At 34.0% G+C, this 15916-nt stretch overlaps 1 protein-coding gene and 1 long non-coding RNA gene across 2 annotated transcripts; one reads left to right on the forward strand and one right to left on the reverse strand.

The window, feature by feature from the left end:
• Positions 1-424: 424 nt before the first annotated feature.
• Positions 425-3252, forward strand: LOC123202341. The gene is made up of 2 exons (XR_006498944.1): positions 425-506; positions 792-3252. It is a non-coding gene; the product is annotated as an uncharacterized LOC123202341 (long non-coding RNA).
• A 1647-nt stretch (positions 3253-4899) lies between these two features.
• LOC123201913 (probable serine/threonine-protein kinase At1g54610) lies at positions 4900-10971 on the reverse strand. The gene is made up of 8 exons (XM_044617515.1): positions 9885-10971; positions 9085-9369; positions 8510-8827; positions 7808-8035; positions 7218-7318; positions 6854-6968; positions 5582-6058; positions 4900-5441 (listed from the first exon to the last, which is right to left on the reverse strand). Exons 1-8 carry the CDS (start codon positions 10293-10295, stop codon positions 5238-5240), a joined length of 2139 nt encoding a protein of 712 aa, XP_044473450.1. The 5' UTR covers positions 10296-10971; the 3' UTR covers positions 4900-5237.
• Between the last annotated feature and the right edge of the window lie 4945 nt (positions 10972-15916).

Below are 15916 nucleotides of genomic sequence, written 5' to 3' on the forward strand. Positions count from 1 at the left end.
TATTAAAAATTAAAACTTGTTGTTTAGGAAGACTAGTGAACTGAAAGAAAAGACGCTGTGGGGATCAGGTTAAGAGAATAATCGGTAGGGGTGTGCAAAGTTCAAACCTTCAAACCGGATCAAACTGTGTGAAAATTATGGTTTGATTTGCAAAACAGTTCAGTTTAGGTTGAGAAAATTGGAAAAAAAAACAGTTGATACTTCGATTCTGTGAAACTTCTGCCGACTTTCCATTTCACGCGATTTCCCGACAACAGCGATGAGGACTTTGACTGCGTTGAACAACCGACTTCATTGCGTCGTTATTCCCCAAAAATAGAGACTTATCCTCAAGAGGGGCAGTATAATTTTTTCCCACTCTTTTCTAAACTCGGCGATTTTATCAGTAGATTTATACTGCTTAATTTCATTTTATCAATCGTGTTTGAGGAATGTACCGCTGCAGAATTAGATATTCCTACCTCCAGTTCATGGCTAGCGCTAAACCCCAACAAGAGATATCAAAGGTGAATTCTTCCTTTGCTTTTGGGTTTGGTTTCAGTGCTTCTTCCTTTTTTTATATCGATATTTCTTGTTGGAAGGTTAAATTCTCGAGTTCTGTTTGTAAGATTCTTTTGAAGTGTTCCTTAAAATTATGGTGGACCAATGTGTGTTAGGCTACATGTCTTGATATTTTAATGTTTTGTCTTCCCAAGCACAGCATGAAGGCTAAATTAGCCATAACCTAACATGCTATTTTTGGAGAATTATTCATGCTTTGCAATGGATTGATTTGTCATAATTCATCACAGTTGATTTCCTCTTGAACAATCTCTTCAATGTCAAGCTTTCTCGTTGGTTTTCTAGCTGATTCAAATCAAAGCCTCAAGAGAACAATTTGTTGCTCATGAACACTATAGACTTGTATGGTTTTGAATGCCTGGGTGGGAGGACAAGAGAGGAACCCTAACTTGAACCAGATCGCCCTCTCAGGGTTGGAACGACCACACCAAATATATGAAACCTCAAACCACCACTCTCTTAGGTAAGTCCAAGAGTTTATGTTGATATGTCATTAATAGGTTTTGAACCCATGCTTCCTTGCTTGGGCAGCCCCCACCAGTTAATTCCATACTCTATATTGCTAGCAAATCTTTGGATGATACTTTTTAGCTATGTTGGCAATTATCTCTCGACCCAGTATTTCTTCATAGTTTGGGAGCTTCATATACATTTTTATCATGGAAGATGAACATGGTAAGCCACTTCAAAACATTACCCATATAGTGTATAAAAAATCAAATATTTACAGTCTTTCTATTGGTTTCTTATGCCAGTTTTACTTATACAATAAAAGTATGTATACAAACAACGATGTGTCACCATATGATTGAATATTGTTTTATCTTTAATTTTCAATCATATAATCACATGATAATACGTTGTTATTTGTGTATAAAGATTATGCACATAACACTGCTCTTATCTATATATGCTATTTTCAGTAGGCATAGCATACAACTTTCCTTCTTACCCATATCTGCTTTTCATTTTGCCATGTTTCATCAGACCTATCGTGTTTGGTTTTCCTTTCCAGTACACATTAAGCAAGTCAGCCTCATTTCATAATGTCTATGCTTACATTGTTTTAGGTAAAGTTGCTTTTCCAAAACATAATTGTTCTGCAACTTTTGCCTTTTAGTCATGTACTCTATTTGGCAAATTGTTTCCTTATCTATTTAAATTATATTAACTTAATTTATAGGAATAATTTAACTAGAGTTAAATTCGAGTCCAACCAAGCTCGAACTTAGATCAACTTGAGTTTAGGTCAACTTGAGGAGAGCTAAGCTCAAACTCCTCTCAAAATTGTTTTAGTTTGACTCATTAGAGGAAATCGAACTCGAGTTCGATAGAGTGTCAAGTCGGTTTGATCACAATAAAAAAATTGATCAGTCTAAACTGTAATCCAAACCAACTTAAATTACAATTTTCCAATTTAGTTCGATGCACAAAATGGTTAAATTTAGTTTGAGATTTTTTTGAAGCTTTTTTTTTTTTGTTTGGTTTAAAATAAATCTTAAAGTGGACAAAAGCGAATACGAATATTTGCAAATTATGGTCTTCTCTTTATTTTTTCATATTAAAATTTATCCCTTAATTTTCATCTTTCTCATAATTGCCTTATTTAGATAATCTATCAATATACAAATTTATCTTTATTTGGATATTAAACATTTTCTGCTGTTTTGTGTATATAGCTTAGTAAGATTTGTAAATCTCTCATGCAATGCTAATCGTTCTCACAGGTTGACCATGGTAAGTGAATTTTCTTATCTATAAGTCAGTGTTTCCATGAACAAACAGTGTCTAGGTTTTGTAGATTTAGTATGAGGCGTTTAAGGAGACTTGATGGAAATGCCAGAAAGATTTACCCGTCATAACCTCAGAATGTTAAGGACTTCTACCTCAGTCTCACAGGGATTGAATGCCACTGAGATTTGAAATATATAGTACGAGTGCTGAGAGAGGCATAGGGTGCACCCCGGGCAATACAAGTGAGTCAGTCATAACACAGTTGACAAATGTGGTTCTGGAGGGGATGTAAGGGGAACAAGACATGAAACCAGTGGGAAGACATGCTCAGTTGCATTCAATGTACAGGCTACCTAGCATGAATCAACCCCTAGGATTTTCAAGCATCAGTGATCCCTCTCTAACAGAGGAGTGGTTAGAGCAATGGAGAGTGTTATGTCATTGTTTTTTTTTTTTCTTTAATGAGAAACCCTTTTCTAATCGGATCGTCATTTCCTGGATCAAATTAATCATATTGAATTGACAAATTCTGAATCCAATGAATGTTATATCATTGTTCCCAATGTCATATTCTAAGAAAGTCAAATATGTCGGTTATTTGTTGAATGTTAAGGCGTGGTGGAGGATTGCCATATAGACACAACAGGTGGTGAGCATTACCGGGGCTGATTTCAAGAGACTCCTTGAAGCAAAGCATGAGCCAATAGATATGACATATTCAGAGCTCAAAAGCTTATAAATCTACAGCAGGGTAACAGTATAGTTAAAGAATAATCCATCAGGTTTAATGTCTTAGCAACAAAATGCACCCGGGATAGTCAACACCATTTAGGGGAGAATGGAGAAATTCATTTATTTGCTTAACCCCGAGATCGCAATTTGAATTTATGTGTGACTCTGGTTAAATTACTCTATTCTAATGTAATTTTGATTAAAATCATAATATTTTGATGTAAATTCTAATTAAACGGCAATATTTTGTCGTTAATGATTGTTTAAAGTTGTAATATTTTATAGAACATGGGTAAAAATGTATTTAATAAAGTTTGAAAATAAAATGTTATTTATCTTTAATAAATATTAAAAATTCAAAACAATATTTTTATCTTATTAGTATATTTATAATAAAAATTAACTAATTTCACTTACGTGTCCGACATAAAATGGGTAAATATCATTTTTTTCAACTTTAAAGTGGGAACTTAGACATTTTGATATGGTTAAGATGGGGCTGGTGGACAGCTAGGGACCATTCAATGTGACTTATCATGCAAAATACAATAATAGGGTTTGATTGATAAGATGAACATATAATCTCTGAGACAATTTCTTGTCCACATCTTTATTTTTAATAATTGGGGATCTTACTTTGTAATCACAAGACAGAGTTTTACAAATATAATAAAAGTTTGAATTTATATCTTTTTTTTTTTTAATTTTAGTGTTTTATCAGTTTTATTAATCTTTGATATCTTTTTAAATATCTCTTAAGTTTATCTTTCATTTTTCTAGATAGAATATGAAAACAAACTTCTCTATTCTTTTATCACGCATAGTCCATTTCAAATAAAATCATAGTTTTAGAAGCAATGTTGTAATTGGGAATATATGATTTTCTTCTAATATTATAAGAGCGTTTGTTGATTGCAGATTAGTATTAATTTATGAACAACTAATCATTGTGAAAGAGTCTAAGGGTTAGTAAAATTGATGAAACATTAAAACTTTTAAAATAAAGGTTTGAGTTTAAACTTTTTTTATGTTTATGAAACTATAGCTTATCTAGTACAGTGATTATAAATATAGTCAATGTGTCTTAAATTTACCCGTCCATGCCCCAATAAATCTCGCCATTGTTCTTTGCATTTTTCTCAAAACAGTGGGACGATACAAAGATGAAGGCTAGACCATGGCCTGGAAGTTGATTTTTGCAGGGGTGATTTTGAAGGTATAAATAATCGAACAAGTGTAGAGTTTGGAACCTTTCTGGAGATCTTCCAATGCAGAAAGGAGTATCTTGGGTGAGAGAAATGGAGAGTCAAGCATTGTGCACTCCATGGAGCTGCATTTCTGAAGCATTATAGTCATCATTTAAGGAAAACTTTACAGCATTTGCAGATTGAAGCCAAAAAGCCTACTAGCAACGTAGTAGTTTAAGAAAGTACACTACTAAGTAGCTCTGTTGTTCAAGTTGTATCTATCTGCAAATGTATAACAGATCCAAAAACAAGATCTTTCTACTCCTTCCTGAAGAGAAGAGACGTGTCTAGAGGAAGCAATCAAACTTGACTTTCCAAAAAATTTAAAAAAAAAAAAGTAATTCTGTGCATTAATACTTTTAAAGATACAATTAAGAACACATGATTTATTATCGTATGATTATATTTTATTTTTTTAATTCAAAATAATCAAATTATCCAAATATCCAATTATGTGCACATAATTTTATTGAAAAGAAAAATTCCCATTTGCCCCTTTTTCCAACCTAGCAGCTGTGGGGGTGGACATCAAAGTTGCGTAGTAGACACAACTTGATATAGCAGGGAAACAAAAGGATGTATCCATGTTAAAGAGGAAGAAGAGATCAACACCCTACTAGGCAGCTGTGGGCAACATATTACTTTCTGTTATCACAAAATAGGAGTGTAGAGCAGTCATTTTTCCAAAATAAATTATGGCTAATAATAGGCTCTACAAGAATGGCCAAGATCTTAGAAATTACAGTTGCCGAGTGGAAAGAAAATACCTTTGACAAATTGGAGAGAGATTTCTCAGTGAGCTATTAACATAGCTAATTATGGCCGCTGGCCATCTACCTAAAACACCACCTATACAAAGGCCCCAATTAACAACTGAGATCATATTTGAGAGGAGAGAAAATCACCAGCCAAATTATTCTGCAGTGATCTTCATGATAATGCTGTTTGCCATCAGGGAACAGCTCAACGCCCAGAAACAAATAATGACTTCGTTGATAACCGGTTCCCTTCGGCCTGAACTTTTCTGACCTTGGCCTTGTCAAGGCGTGCTCGTCTAACAGCTTCCTGAATCTGGCGATCATGGTCTTTAAGCATCTGATCCATGTTACCGGGAACTAGCAATGGACCAGAGTAATGGATTTTGGGACCCTTTGACCCATAGCCAAGCTACCAAAAAATAAAAGAGTCAGACACTTCAAATAGCACCGCCAAAGCAAAATCCCTCATTCAGCCAATTATTTAGGAGGCTAATCAAGAAATCTATAAAACAGACTATTGGGAGGAAAATAAGGTCCGGTGATACTAACCATAATTGGATCGTTGTTGACAATGCTTCCATCTTCCTTCTGATGACAAACAGCAGCACCTTGAGAGTGATCCTTCTGGTCCTGTTGCATCAAAGATTCCGAGGTTTCTTTGAAAGATCCTGGAAACCTTGCTATTAGCTTTGGAACTTCCTGTTGTGAAGAACCAGACCTATCTCTACGATCTTCAGACAATAAACTCCTCCTTGCTGCTACTAAACCAGACATGGATGGCAGGTCGGCACCAGTAGAAATCTTTGGAGCATCATCTGTGTTTTTCAGAGTCTTTGCCCAAGCAGCTCGGTGAGACAGCGGCCCTGAATGAGAGGCTCTCTTATGATGATGCCCCTGCGGCTCTGCAGTTGATTCTACCATATGTGATGGTCTAGGAGGATCTATGGGAAATCCAGAGGCAACATCTTCTGGATGAGGATTAAACTTCTCACTGCGGCTCTTAGAATTGGACTGGCTTTGTCTTTTCTGAAACAAGAAAGCCATCATATTAGTGTGTACTTTATCAAGATTAAAGCCTAAGTGAGATGAAGCAAATGACATAAAGCAATGAAACAGAGAGACTGAAACAGTGAATTACATGTACAGGATACTTAAAATAAGGCATAGCCGCCTAAGTTGCTAAAAGGGGAAGAAGAAATTTGAAAGAATTTGTTAGAGCCACAGTTTATGTGAGGAAGAAAGGCTAGATCAGGGCAGCAAATTCGGCAAGGGCAGAAATTACAAGTGTCCAAGACTTAGGAGTAACAAGTGTCAAGCCGAAAGAGAAGGAGCATGCAACAGAAAGCCATCTACCAGTATTATGCACAGCGGGCCTACAACCAACACAGGGGACCACAGGGATATTCATAGAAGAGGTGGCATCACAAGATTGGAGGATCTGAGGTTGGTTCTGCAGTTGAGGAAACTTGTTGCTGCTGGTTTCTGGAGAGACATTCCCAGGTACCTATCAGTATTCAAACTAAAATGGTGTAGCATCACCATATTGAATGGCTATCCTATTAAACAGCAGAGTTTCAACACAACTTTCCTACACTGCTCAAGCCTAGCATAGTTGAAAGCCACCAAGATTGATGATTTATTTCTTACCGGTATCTTTGTTTTGGGTACCAAAACATGATTAAGAAACAAATTGTGAGGGTTTCTCGTTGTTTTGTTATCACCAGACAAGAAGATTTGCAACTAGGATGCACTAGTTACTGCATGCATGTTACAATAAGAAAATGTGGTACAGGAGGAGCATATTAATTTGAAGTAGATTACCTGCATGGACGAAACTAATTCAGCATTGGCATCAGAAGCTGGTATGGCTCTGGACTCTCTTGTTCCTTTCCTTTCAAGGTCAAGCCTCTGGCCCTTGTTTCCTACTGCACCTAGTCTATGGATTAAAAAAATACAATCTTGTCAGTATTCAAATCAGCATTTCAGTAGCATATATGTTCAGAACAGCCAAAGAACAGCTTATTAGATGAAAATAGGAAATGCAGTAACTATCCAACAAATTGAAGCCCCAAAATGAGAAAATCAACAATTGAACTCGTAACTACATAGTTTATGTGAGAACATCTGAATTAACATAATTTTCAATGATATCGATAAACTATGCCAGAGTTGTTAGAACATGCACCTTCTAGCTTCCTCATCCCGTATTTTTGCATCAAGCTCTTTGCTTGGGGGATATTTTGGCAAACTGTAAGGATCACAAGGAAGAGGTTTCGCCGTAAAGAACTGGAGAACAAAAAGCAAACACCAATCAGAACACAGGGTAGGAATAGAAGCTATTAATTAATTACCAAGATAATAAAAATAGAACACTATGATTGCAATAAATGAAAACATATACAAGCTACAAATTAATGGATCAAGTAAATTTATAAACTTAAGGAGAAAGACAAAATTAAAACTGCACAGGAATTCCTAGGCAATGTGATCTCCACTATCCAATAAATTTGAAAACCAATAAGCCAATCCAAATACATCTTCCAATAAGAGAAATGTACCGAAACACCCACACAAGAGTATTGTCTTCACTCTTTAAAGGAACTAATGCACAGGGATTGCAAACTAATGGATAATAATCAACCTAATTAGGAGTCAAGTAACAGTGGAAGAACATCACTCAAAGAAAGAAACAATACACAAACACATTTGCTCAATAGAAGAACTATGGCAACATTTAAAATGATCTGTAAAATTAGGTTAATCAAAACTTCATACCTCACTCTTCAGAGCAGATGCTGCAGATCCTCGATCAGATGGATCGATTGAAAGAAGAATCTCCATAAGCCCTAAAGCTGGTGTAGGGAAATCCTTAAATGTTTCACCCACACAACGTTTATAAGGCTGTTGGGGCTTAAAGATTGTAGCATGCGGCAACTTTGATTTTCTCCAATAATCCTCAGAAGGTGAACCACATAGCTTAAAAATTTTATGCAACTGCTCCACCTAATAAAAAAAATGCAAATTTTTGAATGATAACATAATATAACAAAACATCTTCGAACTAAGCAGCCAAAAGATTAAAAAGGATAGAAACTCTTCATAGGATCTCTTCTTTCACACAATCCCACATGCATATTGGAGATATCTTAGGAGTTCATACTCCAAACATTGCTCCTTCGAGAGGTAGTAACTGGAAAAAAATAGTGTACAACTATATCATACAAGCTTGTTCATATACCAACTCCATGAAGGAGCCTTTTGCAGATCATTAGAATGTAATTTTCCACGAAATTTCAACAGAGGCTAATTCCAACATACTATTGGGAACTCTAACCATGAGGCTACTCCTAACATCAAAATGATTGCATTGCAGCAAAAAGAATTAAATTGAAAAGTGGACATAAAGGTGCCAGATAAAATAACAAGCAGCAAAGAGTCTGAACTCTAACTGGCAAAAGCAAACTCCACAATTTATACCTCAGTTCTTCCAGGCATAATAGGCTTGCCAGCATACAACTCAGCAAGTATGCAACCTGCGCTCCATAAATCTACAGCAGTACCATAGTTAGTTGCTCCAAGTAACAGCTCAGGTGGCCGGTACCAAAGAGTTACAACACGACTCGTCAGTGGTACATTTTGCTGGGGATCATAGAAACTAGCAAGACCAAAATCAGCAATTTTTAAGATTCCATTGTTGTCAATCAAAAGATTGGAACCCTTTATGTCACGATGTAGAACACCACGACTGTGACAATGATCAAGCCCATGCAAAAGTTGCTGCATGTAACATTTAACCTGTCAAAGTATAGTATAAGAAAAATTAGAGCCTGAAGACCGTAACAATAAGTGTTGAAAGGAATTCAATACCTAAGTATATATATTTCACAGGCTATGTTCCATGTAATTGCAATGTTAAGAATAAATACTGTAATATAAATGTAAGGAAAACACTAAATTTGTGCGGTAAAAAGATCATGAATTGCATACACTATCACTCTTCCACTAAACCAGTTGTATCCCTAGAGAACAAAATAAAACCTTTTAGCATGTACCTGTGATTCTGAAAATTTCAGACCAGGATGCGAGGCAAGACCTGCCAAATCATGTTCCATGTACTCAAACACAAGGTATAAGCTGCAAGACATCCTTGATGTCACTAGGCCTTCCAGCTTTATTACATTCATGTGATCAAGCCTACGGAGAATATGAATTTCTCTTGCCATGAAGCGAACACTCTCAGGCTCCAAATTATCAAACCTAACTTTCTTTAGTGCAACAATTTTCTTCTGATCAAGATCACGAGCTCTATAAACATTGCTGTAAGTACCCTGGCCAATCTGTATCAAAATATATTTCATAAGACTATGTATGGAAACAAGCCAACAAACAATGTCAGCTTTAATTAGATTAATTAACCATTCATAAATACAATGATCTGATTTTAATTAACTAGGACAATTTTACAAGGGTAAGTTGCTCGAAAACCCAAATATATAAATAGGACTCAGAATTTCCAGGCGTTGGCTAAAGTCATGAGATGACAGGAAGCTTTTATTCTGAGATCTCGAGTTGCATTCCATAAAGATTTGAGGAAAAAATAATGTGAAAACCAAGCCACAGACATAAAATATCTCCAAGTTTTAGCTTGCATTCATTTCACATGGAATACAAGAAACTCAACTTACCATGGAGTTGCATAAATACAAACTAAAACTCAAGCACTCGATGAATAAGACAAACACATGCACTTTTATATTCATCAATAAAGAAAGTTAGAAAATTGATAATAGAAACAACAAAATAAATCTCTGCAGTATTTTTAATCTATTACCAAACCAAAGAAGAAGCTTACTTTGTCCAGCTTCTCAAAAGAGTCTGCACGGCGTGGAACCCATCCCCTGATTGCCTCTCCTGCCACATTAGCCAACCAGGCCGGCCACCCTGCAGCCACCTGCTCTCCTTCTGTAGCTTTTGGAATAGTACCCATACCTGGATGGTGTTGAGCAACAACATATTCCATCTTGTTCCTCTTCCACTCGATATTCTCACCATGCAACCGAACAGACCCATTCACCTGCTTGTCAATCAACATTGTCCTCCCCTCATTACTATCATATCGATCTTTCACTCGATATGGATCCTCTCTCCTTGAGGAAGTTGCCCTCGATGCTCTCAAGTCCGATGAGACCTTGCTCGAGAGACACTCTCTTGGACTCTCTTTACTATCTTCAATAGCAGAGGGTTTACAACAAATGCAACCCATATTATGCTCCAACACCACTTAAAAACCTTCCTTCAAAATCAGTACTTACCCCACAAATACAACATTTTCAAAGTACAGCTTTCCTCTTCTTCTACGACAAGCTCTATAAAGCATAACTTTTCCATAACTAAATCAAGGATATTCAACGTGTAAACCCCACAAAAAATCAAGATTAACGCAAACCCAATTGTTATACCATCAATGTACTCTTTCCAACTCAATAAAGCAACAAACTTGCAATAAGAAAGAACCCAGATTCCCACTCCCAAATGCTTAAATCTTCCAAAATCATGCACAATACCTCAAAAATAACAGTTCTTAAGCAACATCAAAAAACTTCTATATGAAAAACCAATAAATTCACAACTCAAAACACTTTAATACTAACAGCACAAAAAAAAAAAAAAACTAAAACTCACCAAGCCAATTCAAAAACAACACCATAATCTTCGTACCTTAAGCCATAATTGCTATTCCTCCGCAACTAACACACTGTTCCAAGCAAAGTACTTGCAAAATGATTGAAACCCTGAAGGTTCATAATTTAAAAAAAAAAAACACAGAAAGTGAGTGATCTAGGGTTTGCAGATCTAGGGCACAGAGATTTTTTATTTAGAAGGAAGGAAAGACCCAGTGATACGTTTTAGTAGGGTGTAGGATTTTTTTCACAGAAGATGAAAAAAAAAATTGTTTTTATTATTATTCTGAGGGTGGAGGGAGCTATTGAGATTGAATATTTATGTAAAAAGCAGGTCACACCCAAATTTTAATAAAATTACAGTTCTCACCCATTAGGTTTGGAAAAGCCAAATACCCCCACATCATCCATTTCTGTTAATATGTTCGGCCAAACGACTATTTCCCACCCAAGGTTTAGCGTTTTCTCAAAAGTCCCCCCTTTAACTATGGAAACACCAAACACCCACCCATGGCCGGTTAGATTTAACCAAACCCTAACGGCTGAAAATTTTATCTCCTTTTGCCCCCCTAAACTTTAAAAACTGAAATTTTCCCCCCGCCTAAGTTTTAAAAAATGACAGTTTCACCCTAGGGTTTGGTTTTGAAATCTCCGGCGACCTCTCCGGCTCCGTTGCCGACGGCCGCTCCCTCCGGAAGCAACCTCTCCTTCCGACGATCTCTTTCCTCCCATTTGGAGGTCCGATCGGCGCCCAGAGACGCCGTGGGAGACGAAGACTTCGTCGGGAAGACGAAGTTCTTCGTCTTCCCAGACGAAGCCGATGCCGTCGTCCTCGTCTGGGAAGACGGTCGTCTTCCCAGAGGTCTTCTTCTGGGAAGACGAAGAACTTCGTCTTCCCGACGAAGTCTTCGTCTCCTACGGCTTCTCCGGGCGCCGATCGGACCTCCAAATGGGAGGAAAGAGATCGTCGGAAGGAGAGGTTGCTTCCGGAGGGAGCGGCCGTCGGCAACGGAGCCGGAGAGGTCGTCGGAGATTTCAAAACCAAACCCTAGGGTGAAACTACCATTTTTTAAAACTTAGGCGGGGGGAAAATTTCAGTTTTTAAAGTTTAGGGGGGCAAAATAGATTCTATTTTAGTTTATTTTTAATATTATAGCTAAAATGACGATTTTACCCCTACCACCGTTAGGGTTTGGTTAAATCTAACTGGTCATGGGTGGGTGTTTGGTGTTTCCATAGTTAAAGGGGAGACTTTTGAGAAAACGCTAAACCTTGGGTGGGACATAGTCGTTTGGCCAATATGTTCCGATACTTTTTAACTAAATTACTTATTTACCCTTGACAAAAACCACCCCTCATCCATGAAAATAAACACCTTTCTTTGAGTCGAAGAAGCCACTGATGAAGAGGACGAAGACACTGAAGTAGGTGAAGTAGAGGATATTGGAGAAATGGATTTCGGACTCGAGATTCTGTATGGTCTCGGACCACTCACTGTTAATATTCGTTATCACTGAAACCGCTTCACCTTCTTCATTGTTGTCATCCAACAGCTGCTTCTCAAGTTCTTGAAGACAATTAAACATCTTCTTCTCCGAATCTTGCGCTTAAACTCGAATTTGCCCCGTATTGTGATTAGTATTATTATTCACGTACGACGAATTCGGGGTAATTTGTTGATGAGGTCTTAATTGTTATTGAAGAAGCGGCAAGCTGTAACGGTGCTCTTTGTCTGTCTTCATTGCTTCATCGCTGTCGCTTTCACCTCTGTTATTGTCGTCGCTTCTCCGTCGTTCAGCCGCTGTCATCGACCTCCGTCGTTCATCCCTTATCACTGAGGATTGTTATGAGTGGAGTGTAAGTTTTGTGACTGGATTTGGTTCTGTGGATCAGGAGTTGGTTGTTTGAAGGTTCCTGTGTTTATGCACATAATCTGTTTGTTGAAATTCCTCTATACCGAGATCGCTTCGCAACTGGAGTAATCCATAGGAGATGAAATCATAGTTATTAGAATCTTATGGGTATGATACATAGTTATTAGAATCTTATGGGTATGATGATAGTTATTAGTATATTATGGATATGATACATATTTTATGATATATATTATAAAGTATATTATAATTAATATGATATAGTGAATATATCTTATGATATAATATATATTATCAATATATTTTTTTAAAAAAATAATTATATAATAAAAGTGTATATAACAAAATTTTAAAAATATTTATTATATTTTTTAAAATAATGATATATTAATTATATTTTTTATTATTTTATTTTTTAAATATTATATATATAATATGATATTTAATATAATATATATATATATATATATATATATATATATATATATATATATATAAAATTAGATTTTTAATAGATGAAATGGGGATATTAATTAAAATAGGTAAAATTTTTTCGGTTTAAACCTTTTTAGATAAATGCATAGTAGTTTTATTTTTATAAGTAAATTTTTTTATAACTCCAAAAATACCTTCCCAGTCCGGTAAGTATAGGCTCTGGAAGGAAGGTGTGGTGCGCGTGGTGCGTGCAGAGTGCGTGTGGTGTGCGCGGTGCATGCAGTGAGAGCAGTGCGCGCGGTGCGTACGCAGTGCGCACGGTACGTGTCCAGTGCGCAGTGCGTACAAAGTGCACGCACCCTCATATAATATATATAAACAATTGCGCGCACCATTTCTTATATATATATTAAATAATATAATATAATATTTAAAAAATATAATAAATAAATATATATATTAAATATTATAATATTTAATATAATATACATAAATAATAATAATAATAATAATTTTAAAATATATATTATATTATTATATATATTTATTATATTATAATATTATATATAATAAAATATATATTATATTATTATATATATTTATTATATTATAATATTATATATAATATATATTTAAAAATTATTATTATTTATGTATATTATATTAAATATTATAATATTTAATATATGTTTATTTATTATATTTTTAAATATTATATTATATTATTTAATATATATATAAAAGAAAAGGTGCACGTATTGCACGTACTGCGCGTACTCTCGCACTCTGTTTATATATATATATATATGAGTGTGTGCATACTTTGGGCACACCACACGTTCCTTTCAGCGTTTACACCTACAGGGTTGGGAGGGTATTTTTAAAGTTACAAAAAAATTTACTTATACAAGTAAAACTACTGTGTGTTTGTCTAAAAATATTTACACAGATAAAATTTTATCTATTTTAATTAATATTCTGATGAAATGACATATGATTTAATTATGCCAATGAAATAACTTTATTCATTGAATATTAAACAAAACAATAAAAAACACAAGGGATGGAGCAAAGAAGAGACTTTGGAGAGAGAGAATGAAGATGACAGGTGCTTCAGTTACAGGGAAGAGTTAAAAAGGCCGAGAATGGCAAAAAGACTATTGTGTCCCCATCTTCTATAGATTTCATTAACGGAAATGCTTTATGGGTGGGTATTTGGCTTTTCCAAACTGAACTGGGTGGTAACTTGTCATTTCAACAAACCTTCGGTGGGACATAGTGCTTTAGCCTTATTTATAAAAATACCTTATTTCGGCGTCGTATTTATAGTGCGAAGAACTGCAACTTTCAGTAAAAAGGCATTCTTATCTTTTGTGTTGATAAGCCCACGCGCTCTAAAGAGGATGTTGTTACAATCTCTCAATAATTACTCTTATCGTTCAAATAAAATAAGATATTGGCAGCCCTTAAAGCCGTCAGGGTATGATCCGAATCGATTCAGTTTTAAAAATTGATCAATTTAATTCAAATTGATTTAAATTTATTTTGTTTAAATTGAAATCAAATCTAAGTAAAAAAAATTTAGCTTATTTTTAAAACTGAGTCAAACATCGAACTTGAGTTATGAGATGTTTGACTTAAATTCAAAGTTTAAATTACTAATTTGAATTTATTGTTCTATTCACTCAAATTTGTGGCTTGAATTGACTTGAATTTATAATTTGAAATAGTGGTTTGAATTCGTGACTCAATTCAATTCAAATTCATAACTTAAATTAGTAATTTTAAATATTATTTCGGTAAAATAATATTATTTTATCAAAAACTACAAACTTGAGCTAGGAATTTGAGCTGTAAATTTGAATCATCAATTAAAATTGAATTGAGTTATGAATTCGAATAATTGATTCAAGTTACAAAACCGAACCAAGCTAAATAATTTTTTATTTAAGTCAAACTTGAGCCAAAGAATATTTAGATTCAGTCTGACTCATGTCCACCCCTATCCAATAAGATAGCTTAAATAAAACAGATAAATGTGCCCATGCATGAGTTTGAGAGTATAGATTTGAAATCTAGTAATAATATATCTTTATTATAGTATGGTCGGTTATTAAATTTAAAATTTTATTTATTTAGACTAATCGATTCAATCTTAAAAAGATAATCTAACACATATATGATTTAATTGTTACAAAAAAAATAAATCTATAATTCAAATAAAATAAAATAAATTCAATTATGATTTATTATTGATAATAGAAAATGAAGTTACTCAATTATTGAAAAAAGTACTTCCATTCAAGAAAATAAATTGTTATTATGTTTTACAAAATATAGTCTAAACAATTTTTCAATGAAAATATTTTCCCCGAAATGATTATACTAATTATTTACGTATATGTATTTTTAGGAAAAAGTTATAAAAAATAAAATAATTTCATGAATTACATAAATTGTAAAATAATATAATTATTATTTTTTATATTGTCAAGCATGCATTTGTAGTAAATATTTATATTTCCTATTTTTTATTTTTTTGAAATAATTTTCCCTAATTATCAATATCTTATAATATAATATAATATAATACAAGTATAAAATAATACATATTATGAGATATATCTAATTAATACAATACAATAAATATATTATATGATATAATAATATCTTATAATATGGTATATATTATTGATACAAATTGATATACTTTTAAAAAAAAATAATGATAGAATCAAAGTGTATATAAAAATTTTAAATTTTTTAAATTAATAACTTTTTAATTAAATTTTTTATTAATTTATTTTTTGAAAAATTATATTATAAATATTTAATATATAATATAAAAATTGAAATTAAAATTTTAATACAAAATACGATATACAATCCAATTT

This window comes from Mangifera indica, chromosome 18 (genome assembly GCF_011075055.1).
Source record: "Mangifera indica cultivar Alphonso chromosome 18, CATAS_Mindica_2.1, whole genome shotgun sequence".
In the NCBI taxonomy this organism is placed as follows: Eukaryota; Viridiplantae; Streptophyta; class Magnoliopsida; order Sapindales; family Anacardiaceae; genus Mangifera; species Mangifera indica.

What these genes read in the sequence shown, in the direction of transcription:
- LOC123201913 (XM_044617515.1), bottom strand. Translation starts at nt 10,295, where the DNA reads ATGGGTTGCATTTGTTGTAAACCCTCTGCTATTGAAGATAGTAAAGAG. An exon ending in CTTTTGAGAAGCTGGACAAA is followed by an intron (nt 9,370 to 9,884) that starts GTAAGCTTCTTC and finishes ATTTTGATACAG; the next exon opens with ATTGGCCAGGGTACTTACAG. An exon ending in TCAACAACGATCCAATTATG is followed by an intron (nt 5,442 to 5,581) that starts GTTAGTATCACC and finishes ATTTTTTGGTAG; the next exon opens with CTTGGCTATGGGTCAAAGGG.